The sequence below is a fragment of the Podarcis pityusensis genome (genome assembly GCF_964106645.2).
Source record: "Podarcis pityusensis genome assembly, chromosome: 9".
Taxonomy (NCBI): domain Eukaryota; kingdom Metazoa; phylum Chordata; class Lepidosauria; order Squamata; family Lacertidae; genus Podarcis; species Podarcis pityusensis.
The window spans coordinates 5,408,243-5,426,220 of NC_138034.1; the positions used below are offsets into that span (position 1 = coordinate 5,408,243).

General features: G+C 46.6%; 3 protein-coding genes across 9 annotated transcripts in view; 2 read left to right on the plus strand and 1 right to left on the minus strand.

The window, feature by feature from the left end:
- Positions 1-5,154, plus strand: part of JAKMIP1 (janus kinase and microtubule interacting protein 1) — a 96,540-nt gene extending 91,386 nt beyond the window's left edge. For 3 of the 6 annotated variants that reach the window (XM_081019904.1, XM_081019906.1, XM_081019905.1), the window contains exons 21-22: positions 1,552-1,596; positions 3,053-5,153. In XM_081019904.1, coding sequence (XP_080876030.1) covers positions 1,552-1,596; positions 3,053-3,085 — 78 coding nt within the window. In that variant the 3' untranslated portion in view covers positions 3,086-5,153. Of the gene's footprint in view, positions 1-1,520; positions 1,597-3,052 lie in introns of all 6 variants that reach the window. The other 3 variants (XM_081019909.1, XM_081019908.1, XM_081019907.1) reach the window with 2 other exon arrangements.
- WFS1 (wolframin ER transmembrane glycoprotein) overlaps positions 1-17,978 on the minus strand; it is a 198,981-nt gene that overhangs the window by 121,303 nt on the left and 59,700 nt on the right. The window lies entirely within an intron of this gene.
- Positions 9,478-17,978, plus strand: part of CRMP1 (collapsin response mediator protein 1) — a 36,555-nt gene continuing 28,054 nt past the window's right edge. The window contains exons 1-2 of one of the 2 annotated variants that reach the window (XM_081019967.1): positions 9,478-9,912; positions 16,891-16,979. In XM_081019967.1, coding sequence (XP_080876093.1) covers positions 9,532-9,912; positions 16,891-16,979 — 470 coding nt within the window. In that variant the 5' untranslated portion in view covers positions 9,478-9,531. Of the gene's footprint in view, positions 9,913-13,235; positions 13,377-16,890; positions 16,980-17,978 lie in introns of those variants that run through there. The other variant, XM_081019968.1, reaches the window with a different exon arrangement.

The following is a 17,978-nucleotide window of genomic DNA, read 5'->3' on the forward strand; positions in this document are numbered from 1 at the left end:
GCAAATCATACCTTGTTCCAGAGGCTGGATGAGAGAGAAGGGGAGAGAGGGACAGCCTCTTCTTTGCTGTGTGCAAAGGGGTGTCCAGGAACATTGTCCCCAAGCAGCAACACTCTAAACCAGGGGTCAGCCAACTTTTTCAGCAGGGGGCCGGTGCACTGTCCCTCATACCTTGTGGGGGGCCAGACTATATTTGGGGGGGGGATGAACAAATTCCTGTGCCCCACAAATAACCCAGAGATGCATTTTAAATAAAAGGACACATTCTACTCATGTAAAAACACTGGACTGTCCGCGGGCCGGATTTAGAAGGCGATTGGGCCAGATCCAGCCCCCAGGCTTTAGTTTGCCTACCCATGGTCTAAACTCCAGGTGTTTCTCGTTGAGAGAACATCTCACCTCTGGAATGAATAACTTGTGGAACCAGCCCAGAATTGTTACTCTAGTCACCTTGGCCTCTTTATTGGAGTGCCAGTACACAGGACAGGAGGGAGATAATTGTCCTTCCCTTTTAGGGCATGTGGGTGATCACCTTTGCTTGCTGCCACAGCACCACAGATCTCCTTCTCAGCCACCTTGATGGCATGGATGCTGCATTCATTCTGGCCATATTTGCATGCCACGATGCCCACGCCAGCCCTCAAGCAGTCCAGCACAGCCTCCTTCTCTTCCAGCGTGGGAACCACCCTCTGCTTCTTTGGTTTTTCAGTAGCTGATGCTGAGGCCCTGCATTTTGGGGCCATTCTGCAGTCTCTCCAACCAACTCCTCCACAACTTTCTCCTGCCTCCTCCAATCTTTCTCCAGCCACTTCCAAAACTCCCTGCTACCTCCTCCACTCTCTCCCCACACTCCACCGACTCCCCAACTACACCCAACCACTCTCTCAATAGCTGATGGGATTGCTGGCCATTTCCCTCCCCCCGCTCTCCCGCCCTCCTTTCCCCACATGTGTGACGTTCATTTAATTATTTTTGGTGGTCCATGTAAAGCTGCAATTGTGCAAATATAATGAGCATAAGATGCGAGTTACCTGTAATGTGGTAGAAGTAGGACATCAACAATCCTGTCATAGGTAAAACAGGTGGATCAGGGAGAACTAGAACTTGCATTGCACGCTTTTTGCAAAGCAGCTCTTCTGTATGGGACAAAGAAGCCATTCTGTATGGGGCAAGATGGTGCAACAACACACAGGTCTTAGACCCCCCACACATAAGGCACACCCAAGAGACTGCAGTGTTAGAATGGACAGATTTGTCTAGTTCCATTCTGTAGGATTTGCCAGCATTGAATATTTAGGAATGTGAATGTTGATCGGAAATTGCTAACATTGTCATCAATGGATTTATTTCTCCTGATTCATGAAAACATATGAAAATTATGAAAAGCAGTATAGTATGGCCCACTGCATTTTTAAAAATAGTGTCCTAGCAATCTGAGGTTTGATACCGCTGAATCAATATTGCATATCTTACATCTTTTTTCTTCTTTTTCTTCTTTTCTTTTTGACCTTACTTTATAGTTTTTGTTTCTTTTTCTGTTTTTCTCATTAGCATTCATCCTGTGGTCTTGATGAATCTACAGCGAAAGGATATATGGTTGGTATTCTTATTTTCTTTTACAAAGCTAATTTGTTGTTAGATTTTGTTAATTTTTGAAGATCTCCTTTTGGGAATGTCCATAAAAGGCTGAAATATGGAATGAAAAAGACCAAACTCTAGATCTTCAATGCTATCCATAAATTCTGTACTAAGAGTTTGAGAATGCAACTGAATTGGTTCATAATATGTATCCCTTTGTAACTCCTTTAAAAGAGAACCCTTTTATAGGAGAAAATTACTTTTCAGAGGAGATTCGTATTTTTAACCCCTATGGGTCTTGCTTAGCTTTGTTCAAGCTCTGGTCACTTTTACTTCAGCATGCAGGTGAGCTAAGAATCTCTGCTGGGGCAAAAGTCTGATGCAGGAGTCAAGTGAAGGAACCCTGGGAAGCCAGTTGATTTTGGATAGTAAGAGTCTAGCCTGCTCAAGAGTGAGACAGCTCTTAAAAATACAAACACACAAACACAAAAAAGCTTTCTACATGGTGCCAGATTTTTTTAACGGCTCCATGCCGATCTGCATTTGCCTCTTAAGTAATGTGTGTGCTGCCACATTGATAAGAAATCAGTGCTGTGTTTGTCGTGGCTTAGCTTGCACAAGGTAATTCTCACAATTAGTACTATATAGTATGTGTTTGATAGCTAAGGTAAAGGGACCCCTGGCCATTAGATCCAGTCGTGACCGACTCTGGGGTCGCGACGCTCATCTCTCTTTATTGGCCGAGGGAGCCGGCATACAGCTTCCGGGTCATGTGGCCAGCATGACTAAGCCGCTTCTGGCGAACCAGAGCAGCGCACGGAAACGCCGTTTACCTTCCCACCGGAGTGGTACCTATTTATCTACTTGCACTTTGACGTGCTTTTGAACTGCTAGGTTGGCAGGAGCAGCGACTGAGCAACAGGAGCTCACCCTGTCATGGGGATTCGAACCACCGACCTTCTGATCGGCAAGTCCTAGGCTCTGTGGTTTAACCCACAGCGCCACCCGCGTCCGGTGTTTGATAGCTAGTAGCTGTTAATTAGCAACACACTGGAAAGTAGTTTGCTGGGGATTTTGACACATATCAGTCCCCAGCCTGTCCCCCTTTATAAAGATCAGTAGCACATTAGGAGGAATTGCTTTTGAACAGTAATATGTGGCACTCTTGGTTGTATAGCTGGCTTTCAAACATCATAGAATTGTAAAGTTGGAAGGAACCCCAAAGGTTCATCTAGTCTAATCCAATTTGCTTGTCTCAGGAGTACTGCAAAAAAAAAAGGTGCAGGGTGAATTCCTGTATCTTTTTGTTCTTGAATTAGATTATCTTACCAATTAATTATTTTTAAAAATCTAAGATTTTTTTTTGCACTGTCAACTTTGGACATATATTAGAAGAAAGAAGCCTAAAAGATTTTTCAAATTGTGCCTAACAATGAACTTACTTGCTATCTGTTATATTCTCTCTCTTCCTTAGGGTATGAAAAGGGCCTTTGGATTGAACCAATGAATTTGTGTGCAAATTTCAAAACTGTACAAGCAGTTCGAAGTCAAAGTCTCTTTATTTTTCCTTGATGCAGTTTGCAACTGTTTGTATTTATATGTTAAGCTGTGGGCTATTTGGGTTCCTCTAGGTATTTTATAAAATTATAGCTATAAACTGGAATTATTTGATAAGTTGATATAAGCCAGCACACACTAAGAAACTTAGTGCACTTTTGAGATAAGTAAATTATTTATTATTATTTATTATATTTATATACAAAACAATGAATAAAAATGCAGGGGCCATTATTGACAGCAGTCTGAACTATGTCTACCTCTGTGAGTGTTATTGTTAGTCACCTACTTTTTTGCACCCAGTTGCATGATCTCAAAAGCACAGTCTTCGTTTCACATAAAGACATCTGCACTGGAGCTTTCAGTGCAAAGAAGCAGTGCTGGTTCAATCTAGAGTGAGAGCTACTACAAGAACGGAACGAATTAAAGAACTCAGATTTCCCTTTGATAAAGCTAACTCCAACTTACAAAGACTGGACGTTACCAAGAAAGGGAGAAACGACTCCAGGAGGAGAGAATGGCCAGGCGGATCGAGGCAACTCCTATGTTAGAAGAAGAAGAACTTAGAAGTTCTGTGAAAACTGAAATGCTTGCAAAGAGATTATCGTGATCTCAGAAACAAAATTTAGTTTCTGGAAAGTGTTTGACTGGGGAAGTTGAGTATTAACAACTAAAATTCTGGACAAGCCTACTATGATGAAATGAGAGGGAAAAACCACTCAGTTGAAATTTAAGCTGTTGTGTAGTTTGGAGCTAGAAAAACTGAGGATGAAAGAATGATTACTGAAAGAAACATTCAAAGAAACACAACCTGTTAAATAGAGCACCTTAATGCTGCCAGGGTAGGGAAAAACCTGGCCACAACCCCATTTATATGGATTTACAATATTGACCATTTACAGTATATTTAGAAGTTCTAACCAAACAAAAAAATGAGGATGGGTTAGAATATGAAGACACACAATGTTTGGCACAGAAGAAAATGTGATGTATGTATTTTTACAGCATTGGTAATAGAGATACACTTTCTTCACCTTTAAGAAAAGTTACAATAGCAAAAAAATAAAACAATCTCTTATTGGGAATGTTTCTTGACAAAAGATTGTGCAAAGATAGCCGTATGGGATATTAGGAGTATTTCTTGGATGAATTCAAATAACTTTTTGTATCTGGTTTAATTAGTTACACATAGATTTAACTCTAATTAAAGATGAACTGCAAAGAACAGGATAAATCTTCTTAGCCATTAAAAAGTACAAAGCTAGCTAAAGGGAAAGCAATAACCTAAAAAAAGAGTAAAGAATCAAATGCAAAAATATTTTCATGATACCAGTCCAGAAATATAGAAAACATGCAACAATCATGCTAAGTCAGAAATGATCTCAAAGTGGTTAAATTCATGTGATGTTGGGAGAGGGGAGTGATTTTTTTTAATTTAAAAAACTTGTTGAAATATCCATCCCCCACCACCAAAGACGGAAGTCATTAATATGAACTTATTAAACCAACAACCTGCAAACTTTGAATTGCATGGGAAAAGTAGGATTGGCCAACTTGATATTAAAGATGGAAAATGGAATTATCTATGCAGTGGTGGATATAGTACAATAACAAATCTGCCAAGAAACATATTCTTGTCACGAAAAGGGCTGTGAGAAGTAATCTGAAATAGTAACTCATTGGCAGTGTTGTTCACAAGAAAAAAAAATTAGCCTTGAATAAAGCTTATTAGATCAGCCTCAAAAGTTTTAATTGCAGCTTTGGGAATCAGCTTACAAGCACAAGTAAAATGTGTGGTTTTGCTTAAAAATCTAGAAGTCTATACTCTGCAGAAAATGTTATTGGGCAACTTGGGAAGCAGGTATGTTACAAAAGCATTATACAGTGGTACCTCGGGTTAAGTACTTAATTCGTTCCAGAGGTCCGTTCTTAACCTGAAACTGTTCTTAACCTGAAGCACCACTTTAGCTAATGGGGCCTCCCGCTGCCACTGCGCCGCCGGAGCACGATTTCTCATCCTGAAGCAAAGTTCTTAACCTGAGGTACTATTTCTGGGTTAGCGGAGTCTGTAACCTGAAGCGTATGTAACCCGAGGTACCACTGTATATGAGAGTAAAGAACCTTAGACTAAAGGTTGAAGAAAAATGTTTAGCTGATTTGGAGCATTATTCTAGAATTATTATTTTTTAAACCAACCCTTCAATATGATTGAACCACCGTATTGTAGTTATATGGTGTAGTGGTGGTGGACTCGTAATCTGGTGAACCGGGTTCGCGTCTCCGTTCCTCCACATGCAGCTGCTGGGTGACCTTGGGATAGTCACACTTCTCTGACGTCTCTCAGCCTCACTGACCTCACAGAGTGTTTATTGTGGGGGAGAAAGGGAAAGGAGATTCTTAGCCGCTTTGAGACTCCTTAAGGGGATTGAAAGGTGGGATATCAAGTCCAAACTCCTCTTCTTCTTCTTGCAACAATTGGTTGCTATCTGAATTGGCAAAACTGAGTCGTGGTGAATGCAGGCTGGACTTCAACTTGGAATCAGATCTCTGCTGAGCCATGAACCTTGGAGAGGGGGGACCCTTATTGTTTTATCTGTTGCATCTTGACTGCTGAATTCAGGCTCCATGCAGATGATGTTAACTTTATTTACAAAGTTATACATAACACCCTGGCAGAATTCCTAATGCAAGTCTGCACAGTGGTTCTTCTAGTCCTTCCTTAATAGTACCTGGCTATCCCCCTGTTGCACAATGTCTACAACTTTCATACCAGGTAGGCAATTTTTTATATTATTTTTAAAGGTAAGTATGTACAGCTCTTCATCTTATGGCTGGAAAGCATATGTATGGCACTTGGGTTCCGTGATGGAGGAGAGGCAGGATATACGGTAAATATGAGACATCAATAAATAAAGTATTTATTCCAGAACAGTTTACAATGCAAATTAAAACAAGGAACAGTAATGACGTTCAACTATTAAGAAACACAGATATTACTTATTCCCAGTGTTTTTAAAGTATAGCATTGTTCCAATACATAAAATGCAAATTATTAAAATCCCTGAGTAAATGAAAATGCCTTAATTGAATCAGTGGAACTGTTCAACCCAAATGGCCCCATGCAGAGCTGGCATCTGATAGGCAGATCTCCTTTCCTCTCTTCCCTTGGGATTAGCAATTTTAAAAAAATAAAATGACAGGCTATTGGAACTTCAGGGGAGCTAGCTAACCCAGTGTAGCATCTGCCAGCCAATCTCTGTGCCATCACCTGCCTGCCTCCCATCCATCCAGCTAGCAGGGAGGGAGAGCAGTGGGATGGCAGGGGCAGAGAAACCCCCTGAAGGCACCTGGTTCAGGGCCTCCTCAAACATCGGCACACTTCCGAATGCAATACCTAAAATATAATATAATATATGCTTCCCCAAGGTGTTGGTGGAGATGTTCAGAAATTGGATCGTATGTCCGCCTATGGTGTGGTTGTACTAGAGGGCAAGAATTTGGGGGCAAGGTGAAAGATAATAAAATGGCTGTAGGTAAGCCTTCCTGGTGAGAGAGTTCTGTAACCAGAGTGTCACAGTCTAGCCTACCTCGCAGGATTGTTGTGAGGAAAAAATGCTTGGGGGAAAGGATCGTGTACAACACATTTATCTCCAACAGATTAATGGAAAGAAATAAAATGTAAAATATATATAGTTGGAAATAGTTCAAATCAAGCCATCCTGCCCTAGTATTCATTGTGCGCTGCCTTGCAATGTCCACACATACGTAAGATAAGTTGCCTCCAATATTCAATCTTTAGATTAATTTTATAGAGACCCTGGGAAGGCAGCTAAGCCCAACTGAACATAATGAGATTGACTTCTAAGTAAGCATGCATTGGTTTCTGCTGTGAATACAAAAGACTGGCTGACATGAAGTAATTTTTCAAAGGAAACTAATAATTTAATATTTGAAGAAGACACCGTTTTGCCCCTCATTTGTTCCATCCACATGCCTGCATTTTTTGCATGATTATCAAAAACTGAAAGAAAATTGGCTATTCCCACCAAAAAATCAAAATTGGAAACAGAACTGTTAGATCCCAAAACTAAGAACTTGTCAAGAATGTATAACTTGCTGTTGAAATGGAATACTCAGGATGAAACGGTGAAATCAACTATGATTAAATGGGCACAATAATATTATGATGGCTGACTGGGAACAGTTATGGACCACAGGTATGAAGTTTACGGCATGTAATGCCCTAAGAGAGAATATAATGAAAATGATCTACAGGTGGTACATGACACCAGTCAAGCTTGCAAAAATATACCACTTGCCCGATAATAAATGTTGGAAATGTAGAGAGACTGAAGGTACATTTTTTCACCTTTGGTGGGCGTGCCCAAGAATTAAGACATTCTGGGAGGTGGTTTATAATGAAATGAAAAAGGTATTTAAATATACCTTTCTGAAGAAACCAGAGGCCTTTCTCCTGGGCATGGTCAGCCAATTGGTGTCAAAAAAGGATAGAACTTTTTTTATGTATGCCACAACAGCAGCAAGAATACTCATCGCGAAGTATTGGAAGACACAAGATTTACCCACCCGGGAAGAATGGCAGATGAAGGTGATGAACTACATGGAACTGGCGGAAATGACTGGCAGAATCCGAGACCAGGGAGAAGAATTGGTGGAAGAAGATTGGAAGAAATTTAAAGTTTATTTACAGAAACATTGTAAAATTAAGGAATGTTAGAAGGATGTTGGAATGAAATAATGTGGTTTTAGCAGAAATGCTATAAAGGATTAAGAAAAAATAGATTGCTAAATGGTGAAGGAGGGAAAGTAAAGTTACATTATATTAAGATAAAATAGAGGACAAAAACTGGAAAAGATGGAAAGGACTTGCTGAAATAGCTAATTGAACTAGAATACAAAAAAGGGAGGTGTGAGGAGGTCAAGGAAATAAGCAAATGAAAGATAAGTTATGGGAAGATTAATTGTATTTTGTTTTTCTTTTCTTTTTTCTTTTTTTTCTTTTTTCTTTCTTTTTTATTATTGTGATGTGATGTTTTGTATTTCTTTAATATGCGGTTTTTTAACCTTTTCGTTTTGTAACCCTTTAAAATTCAATAAATATATTTTAAAAAAAAGGAGAGAAAAAAAAAGAAAATTGGCTATTCCCACCTACCCGAAGCTAGATCTGACTGCGGAATACAGTCTGCAGAACTGTCAATAGTCACGTTTAGAAAGCAGAATGGCAAGAATCTGTATCCGTGCCTCCCAGGGAGAGCATGGACCAGAAACTCGAACAGTTTGCTTCTTGTTCTCCGCTAGTGACTTCCTCTGCAGCATGGGTGCCAGCGCCCTGGGGCCCTGGGTGCCCGAGCACCCACAAAATTCCCCATAAAGGGGCTGGGCACCCCCAAATTTCGGTGCCAAGGCCGTGCACGCTGCATGGCACCCATGCCCCTGGTACCATCAGCGTCGGGTCTACTCGGCCTGGCCTGCCCGCTTTCTCCTCGATCAGTCCGTCTGCCTTCCTTGCTGCGCTGGTTGCTTCCCCTTCTGCCTCCTCCCTCCCTCCTTCCTTTTCCCCCTTTTTCCTCCTGCAGCTCTCGCAGGCTCTCTCCGTCTTTCTCCCCTCCAGGCCCTACTGGGCGCTCCGCTAACCCTTCTAATAGCGACCGAGGGAGCGGCCTGGGGAACGCCGAGAGACCGCGGGCTCCCAGCCTCTGCAGAGGCGTGACTTTTGCGCCCCCCCCCCCGAAGCGCGCCCTTGCCTTTGGGCAACCCCGAGCTCTTTCTCGGCCGGCCCTTCGCTCCCCGGCGGCGGCGGCGGCGGCTCCGTGGTGCTGAACGGACAGCTCCCTCGGCGCGCAGGGGCGGGCGGGGCGGGGCGGGGCCGAGTCCGCCCCTTCCCCACGAGGCTGCCGCCGACCCGCCGCTTCCTCCGTCCTTCCTCCCGCCCGCCCGCCCGCCCGGGGCAGCCCCTGCCCCGCCGCCTCTGCCGCTCCCTGGAGGCTGGAGGTGCGCCGGCCTGGCCTTGCGCTCGGCGTCCGGGAAGCCCCTCCCCTGGAGAGAGGCGAGGCTCGGGGCCCCCGGCGTCCGGCTGCGCGGCCCTCGGCGTGCGCTGCTTCTGCGCGCGACCTTCCGCCTCCGAGCCGGGCCGGGCTGCGGCGCTGCAATCCCTGCTGACGCCGCCGCCGCCGCCTCGGCTCGCCGCTTCCCATTCGTCCGCGCCGCTTCTCCAGCCCCCTCCCCGCCGCCTCGTCCTTTGTACTTTCTTTCACGTGTTCCGGGCGGGCGGGCGAGGGTCGGTCCGGGCAGGGGAAGAGGAGCGCTCGGCTTCTCCCGGCAAGGCGCGAAGGGCCCCGCGGGCCGTGCGTGCGGCCCCCGCCCCGTGGCGCGAGGATGGCCGAGAGGAAGAGGATCTGGAACACGGAGGACGACCTGCCGGTCTACCTGGCGCGGCCGGGCACCACGGCGCAGACGCCCCGCCAGAAGTACGGCGGCATGTTCGCCTCGGTGGAGGGCGCCTACGAGAACAAGACCATCGACTTCGACGCCTACAGCGTGGGCCGCAAGGGCTCGCGCACCCCGCGCAGCGGCAGCCGCCACGACCTGCTGGACGGCGCCGGCGGAGACAGCTACAGCGAGACGGCCAGCGACGTCAGCGAGATCTCGGGCTCGGTGGTCAGCTCGCCCAGCGGCGACAGGGAGGCCCGCGCGCCCGGCGTCGAGATCCGCTACCCGGCCGGCAAGGAGCCGCTGCGCGGCGCCCACAACGGCAAGGTAAGCGCGGGGCTCCCCAGGCCCAGCAGGCGCCGCCCGCCCCAGTCGCGGCTCCCCCTGCAGGGCTCGCTGCGGAAGCGGGGAGGAGACCCGCACCAGGCCCGGCAGCGCCGGCAGCAGCGGCAGCCAGGCCAACCCAGCGCCCGAGGAGGAGAGCGGGGAGCGGCGGGGCTGCAGTTGAGTCCTCGGGGGTGTCTCTCGAGGAGGAACGCGGGGGGAAATGCGGGCATCGCGCTCTCTCCCGCTCATCAAACGTAACTTGGCCCTTAGCTAGCATGTCATGAATATACGGCAAAAAGTGTTTCCCCGCTGAAATCTGATTTTAATTGCTTCTCTGTCTAGCTGTCGTCTCATAACCAAAGGTCCCTGAGTGACAGTCAAAGCAATTCAGCATGCAAATTCAATAAAACCCACAGTGCCCACTAATACAAAACAGCCATATCTTAATGATGGACCACATCAGAGAGGTCTAGAGGGGGGTCTTGCCATCTGGACAGCCAGGACCTCCATATACACACTGCCCAGGCTTGCATCAAGGGGAGGTTGCTTCCCTGCTGCTAATGCATGGTTTTGACTTCACCCCTGGAGCTGCAGTCCATTCTCTCTCAAGATAGGATGTCAACAGCCAAGGACAGCCAACAATCCCCTTCCTTTGCAAGTCTGGAAGAAAGCTATTCAGCGGAGGCTGCTCAGCTAGGGCAGTCAGATGCGCATGCAGGTGCTAAGAACTTGTGTGCAGATGCTCTGAATATTAATGCCCTGTGACTGAAATGTGTCAGTATCAGTTTCCCTTTCCATGATTACTTACATCAACTTATCTCTGCACGGCTGCCATACATGTGTGTTGGGGAACAGTCTCTTTTAACACACTGTATCTTACCTCTGTGGCTAACAGTTTAGGTAGTAGCTCAAGCAGTTGCAGGCCCTGCAAATTCAAGAATTTTTGAATTCTATAAAGTCAGACAGTCTTCATCTGGAGTTCTGGTTGTGCAGTTCCAGCTTTTCTGAGCTCATCAATGGGCAATGGCTTCTCTGTGCTTTGCTTGACCTTTCTTTCAGAAAAGCTGAGCAGTTAGCTAATTTCTATTTGGAGTCACTGGAGCATCACTACACTCAGCCAAGTTTGGTTATGGGGGTTGCGAGCGGGTGGGGGGGACAATGACTAATGAGCTGATCATCTGGATTGGCTGCCTAGTAACCTTTTGTTAAGGAAGAACATCTAGCGTTTAGCTGTCATGGCATGCAAGACTTGGGAAGGTTAGTTCACATACCCTAATATCATTCGTATGCATCCAGATATTTACAGTTATCTCCTCCCCCAAATGAAAAATCAAGCGTCTTTCAAGGATTTGATCAGAAATGGAAGCTGTTGAAAGAATGGCATTGTTTTATTATTGTACAAGAAAACTTGCTAGTGATTTGTGAGCTGCCGACATCTGTATGTCTTCAGCTGTGCATTGCAATGAACACTGGAGAAAGGGAAGACTGTAAAATTGTAGCAAAACCTTTTGAGCAAGGTCATTATTGGAATTCTTCCAGATATTGAAGCCTTCAGAAATGTATCACTTTTTCAAGGCCATAATTTGTTCTTGGCATGCGGGAAATTAAAGGGAAAGATGTTTGCCACTATCCCTACTGAAACCCATTGTGACTGCAGTTAGCCAAGCTTATAACAGTCCAAACATCCCATAATCTGCTCACCAAACAGGGCTGGTTGGACTTGCCTGCCATTGCCATGCACCATGATCCACCCTCTAAATATCCAGGATCTGTTTCTTCACAATATTACAGACCCACTGAAATTAATGGACCTAAATTAATCATGTCCACCAACTTGAATGGGTCTAGTCTGAGTAGGACTAGCACTGGATACAATCCTTTGCGTAGGATAATGAAGAACGTAATTCTGTTTGGGCATTCCACATCCCTCAGGCAGTAAGGGAAAGCAGGGATGGGCATGTTAGCTCTGGCCCCTTGTTGCCTTCCACAAGTTGGAGCAATAATTTCAGGAGCAGGACCCTACTCGGTCCATATACACTTTCCCTTTCCTGATTTAGAACCCTAGAAAAACCAGGGTTCTAGATTTAAGATAACCAACCTGGTGCTATGAAAATATGGGAGGAAGAAAAACTGAACTGAGTTAATACTGAGGCCAAAGTACTAATTTTCAGATATGTCTTGAAGCTGGCTATTAGAAACTGCACCGAACTGTGTTTTAAGAAGTGAATGGCATGGGAGAGAGTTTGTCTCCCTCCTATATGAAATTATCATCAGTGAGCATCATATTGCTAGGAAAGTCACAGAGAAGCAGTCTTCAACTGATGTTTAGCTGCAACCATCATGACACATACACGCTAGTTACATGTATGCTCCGCATGTGTCTCCTCAGCCCCATTGTTGTTGCCCATCATTTGAAATGTGGTTTTGAAGAAAACATGTGCCAGTTTACTTGGTTCTCATAGTTATATCGAATTTTATTTGTGTGTATACGCCTTCCAGTAACTTGGTTCTGTGTGCTCCAAAAGGGCAGCTTAAAAGCTCTTGCAGACAGAGGATGGCCTGTTTAGCTCTCCTTTGGTGGGACCAGCTGAAAAGGCGGGTGGCTGTCTTGTTCCTTCGGATGCCCAGAGACAGTTGAGGAGGTTGAAGGGGGCATATCTGCCTCTGATTTCCCCTCCAGCCCAATGTCTAGTCAAACTGGTTCCGCAGGGATGTGAAGCACCCCAGAACAATATGGGGTGATGATGACAGAAGCTAAGAATAGCACCAGCCTCTTCCCCACCTTTCAGGGCCGGCCACCCCAAGTCAGATCTAGCAGATCCTGAAGCTGGTCTTTCTTTTTCCCCTCCCCCGCTTGTTCCCGATGAAGCTCTTCGCGCCCCTGTTCTTCCCTGACGGGGAGGCGCCATTTTGGGGTTCGCCTCCGGGGCCCCCGTGTCTTGAGCCGGCCCTGACCATGTCCCCCTCTCGGGCAAAGGGCGCTTCCTTCCTCTGCGGCCAGAGCGAGCAGCGGAAGGATTCTGGGCGGGCTCCGTCCTGCACCTGACTGGACTCTTGGGGGGCTGGGACACAATGGCGGCGCCCGCTCTGGGCCAGGCCCTCCCGGGGCCCTTTTCTCCGGCCGGGGGCCGAGCGGGAGGCGGCGTTTTCCGGCGCGAGAGGCAGGCAGGCCGGCTCCGAGGAGGCGCTTCCTGGGTGGGGAAGCGGCCTTGGCAGCTGCAGCCCCCGCAGCCGCCTCTAGACGGAGCTCGTCCTCCCCCAGTCCCGGGGGGGGGGAGAGCCTCTCCCTCGATCCGCCGCCGCGCCCCTCCCGCCTGCCCGCCCGCCCGCCCGCCTGCCTGGCGACTCCTCGGCCGGCGCCGCCGCCGCGCTTTGTTGTGCCGCCGCCGCCGCCGGGCGCGCCCCTCTCCGCAGCCGGAGGCATGTCTGGCCACCAAGGCAAAAAGAGCATCCCGCGCCTCACGGTGAGCAGCAGGCGCGGCGCCTCCGCGCGAGGAAGACTCCCTTTGTCCGCTGGGGGGGGGGGGGTCGCCGCGTGTGCCGCCCCGAGGGCTGGGCGCGGGGAGGGCGGCTTCCCCCGGGGCCGCGACGGGGCAGCAGCGCCGCTTCCCGGCTGCAGGGGCGCGGAGCCAGGCGGGCCAGGCAGAACAAAAGAGCGCGGGGAGCCGGGCGCGCGCCTGCAGGGCGCCGGGGCAAGGGGGCAGCCGCCCTCCCCACGGGGGGGGGGGTGGATCGGGGCGGGTGTCTCCCGAACAGGATCCCACGGCGGGGTTTCCAAAGGAGGCTTAAGGACAGAAGCAGCGCTGCTAAGAGCTCTGTGGGAGCTTTGATGTCCATCGTGGAGGCGCCCTTGGTTTTCCGAAGCGGAGCAGCCAGCCCCGCATCTCCCCATGCAAAAGGCATTGGGGGCGCTTCCCTCGGCGCCCAGCCGCGATAGAGGGAAACGGGAGCTATGTGCTTCTTTCCTCGCGCAGCGCCGGCGCCGGCCTCCGCCAATTGCCACGAGGCTGTCAAGAGGTGCGCGGCATATTCCTGCCACATGCTTCCTTGGAAGCCAGTCCCATTGTGTTCAACGGGGCTCACTCCCTGTAAGTGTGATTAGGGTCGCATGTTTGGATTTCCTTTAAAGGGCAACACAGAGAAGGAAGAAATGCTGCCGCACAGGAAATTGTGAAGTGCACAAAAGGCTGGCTGCTCTAGGGTGGCAGGTGGCGCATTGTGTGCTATTCGCAGATAGAAACATAGGGATGTGATACAGCGTGATGTCGCTCTAGCACCACATGGAAAAGGAGAAGCTGTGGCTGCCCACAAGTTTCCCTCTGAAAATCCAAGTATTGCTGGGAGCAACCAGGAATCCATCTGGATATTATTATTATAAAATTTATATACCACCCATACCCGCAGGTCTCAGGGCGGTTCACAGGATTTATTTTAAGCAATAAAGAATGTACTTGTTTCTCTTTGAGACTCCACCCGTTTATCCAGACACCCAGGGTTGTGCAAATCTATTTTGTTAAGAATCTTGCTAGACTTCTCAAGGTTTCATGAAAACCTCTCAGATTTATAGCTTAAGAAAAAACCTTAACATTTGCTTTAACTTTCCTTGTGGCAGCAACTGGTTGTAATGTGCAGATGTGTGGATTGTCTGTTTCCCCTCTGAAATCTGACGAACCTCCAAACCTGTTTCAAATTGCAAGTTAGGTGAAATTCTTGATTGCAACCCTGATCACAACATTAAGGGATAGTTGGGTCCAGGGACAAATTTGATTAGGGGTTAGTGCCACAAGTTGCCGGAAACTTAACTGCATAAGGAAGATGCAAGAATCTTAGAACTGTCCAGCGATATTAAGGCAACAATTTTCAGTATGTGGAGGACATTCAACCCCACCAGCACCAAACCAGGCAATATTTCAACCCCCCTCCTCTTGCCCCCAACAGACATTTGGCATTTTGTGGCTGTTGAACAGACTCGTTCCTTGTGGGGCTTTTGGAGATGAACCCCCCCTTAGGCACCAGAAGGAGTGAATACAGTTTAGAGCCAGGGACCAGATGAGTGCTAACTCCCAGCAGCCACTCAAAAGAACAGAAACTGTTTACATGACAGTTACTTTTCACTGACAGAAAAAATATTTTGAACAAACCAATTGGGTGGAAAGGGAGGTGAGACAAACGAAAAGGTTCTAATCACATCCTCTTGATGAAACATGTGAATTTGAAGCACAGGGGGGAAAGGCAGGGTCGTTGGAGCAGCTTGGTTTATTTTAATGCTCCTGCTCATGTCTCTTTAATGCATAAACTTTTAGTCGGCAAACTTTCCTCTTCTGTTTGTTTCTGTGTCAAGAAAGCCTTCACCAGCTGAAAGTCTGCACACTAGACAGCTACCATAGTCAAGATGCAGGAGCAGGTCCAGGAACCAAGGTGTTACGCCAGTGCAGAAGTCCAAGATCATCTGGAGGGTCCCTGGGTCTCCACCCTGACTTAAAGCTTGGGAATCTCTGAGTTTAACTGCTCCTCAGCCTTAACTACTGTTTCTCTGCTGCTGCAGTCTAGGAGTCAGGGAAACAGAGTTGCCCTGTTTTTCCTGCCAGGTTCCCCGCGCCTTCAAAAGCTACATTACAAGACACATCTGTGGGTAAATGCCCATTTTTTGAGCCACAGGGTGGTTGGAGTTCTTCAGGAAAAAGGCTAGCTCATACAGGGCAATTAGATGAACTGTTTCTGTTACCCATTTTAGAATATAATTAACAAATTCATATAGCTTTCTTATAATGGTTAGCTTCATCAGTATCTGAAAATTCAAACAGAGGCTCTTTATCCTGTCCAATGCTAAATGTAAATGCACGAAACGTGTTAACATACCATATTTCTAGCACACATTATAAGCAAAATGATCAAGACTTATTTTAAGATTAAAGGTCTGCTGGATTTTGTTGTTGTTGCTCAGTTACAAATTGGAGCCAAATTCTTGCAGAGAGTTGTACTTTGATTTAGCAACTCAGTGGCTGCAAAGCTTATCTTGCCTATTTGAACTCCCAATAACAAAATTTAGGAAGCAAAAAAAAAAGTATTTGCAGGACAGGATTGTCTGTTGTAGAGATGCTCACACATAACCTGGTTGAAAACTCTTAATAATCAAATATTGAAAGTATTTCTGGTTGGACAGTCAGTCAGAAAAATGTAGTAAACCCTATAAACAGCCCCTCTGACCAAACTAACTTTTGGAAAATAAAAGGGATATCAAAGAAATGGTTATAACTGACCAGGAGTTTTTCACTATTAAAGGAAAACATGGTGTCTTATAATCACCTAATTTTCAGAAGCATCCATTACAGAGGCTAGGAGATCATACCTCTTGGATACAGAATAAGAAAAATTAATACATTCAGCAAATACACTGGCCACTTTTGGGTTTGGTAATGGGTTCTAAAAGATCTCTACTGGGAGAATGTTTTCTGGAATAGAAAATAAGTGTTAGCTCGCAGGTGGAACTGAGCAAAGAAGACGATTAGTCAGGGCCATCCACCACCACACAAGCCCCACAGCCCTGCTCTCCACTGATATCTCCTTTGGTGATGAACTGGTGCTGGTCCTGCTAAAAAAAAGCCAGTCTGTGAAAGTTCCTGGCACACTGCTAAGAAGAGCAGCCGTAGTCCATTTCGATGTTGAGAAAGGGGTGCTAATTGTGTTGGTATCTGCTTGGTTGGAGATAATGTTGAACATTTCAGAACTTATTTCTCACAAGTTACCAGAGACACATTAGGTGGCTAAAAACTTTGGAGTTTTTAGATGTAAAGAAGTTGACTTTAAGTAGCAGGAAATATGACCTGAGAACAGATATCCTAATCTAGAAATACAGTAGTGATATTGTACATGAAGATCGTACCGCAGTTCTCTTAAGACCTTGTGCTGTTGATGGTTAACTACATGTTTTTAAGTAAGCTATTAGACCTAATTCTTTTTCTCCTTTCCCCCCTTCAGAGTGAACGCCTGCTCATTAAAGGTGGACGGATTATTAATGATGACCACTCCTTCTATGCAGATGTTTACCTGGAAGATGGGCTGATAAAGTTAGTTTTAAAACTTTGAACTTTCTGTGTATGTTTGGTGATGCAAGAGTTGCTAGCAACATTATGGTGTACTTGCCTATTTAACATATCTTATCTATAGTCAAAGCTACAGGCTCCCTCATCCAGTCTTTTCTGATATCAGTAGACTGGATAGATTCCAGCCCAAAGTTTCTATTTGGGGTATGTTCACATTAGCAAGGTCAAACATACACCCCTTCTGTGTTTCAAACTGCATTTCACAGCGTTGTTAACATTAGAGGGGAGGGAATGTCTTCACCCAACAGACATGAACTTTTTGGTTTCTCTGCCCCTGCAACACCTACCCTCCCAAACTCCTATTTTGTCATCTGCGCAGGTTGCTCATCTGTGCATGTATGATGGGGGTTAGGATTTGTCCACATTAACCACTTCTTCTGCATCCAGTTTTTTAGCTAGATTGAAGCTGGCTTGAGCAAGGTGCCATGTGAATGTGACTTTAAAAACTTTCAGTGGGAGCAAAGTGGTAAGTGAACATGCCCTTAGTTATAGGCATCCATCTGTCTTGAGAGACATTGGAGTGTGTAAACCGCTGTGTTAGGAGCACCAAAGTGACCTCCCTGGGACGCAAGCCTAGGCAGTGTGTATCGAAGTCCTGGGCTGCCCAGAGGACAAGATCTCCTTTTCATCCTCGCTAAGGTGGTCCTAAGGAAAGCAGAACAGTATGTTTGGCTCCAGCTGGGCTGCAGGAGTTGCTGGAAGGAGGAGTTCAAGGCGCCACCAACCATCTTAGGGACTCCTTTCTGGATTTGTGTATGGAAAAAACCTGACAAACCTAGCCAGCATCTTAAAAAGCAGAGACATCTCCTTGCCCACAAAGGTCCGTATAGTTAAAGCTATGGTTTTCCCAGTAGTGATGTATGGAAACGAGAGCTGGACCATAAAGAAGGCTGATCGCGGGAGAATTGATGCTTTTGAATTATGGTGCTGGAGGAGACTCTTGAGAGTCCCATGGACTGCAAG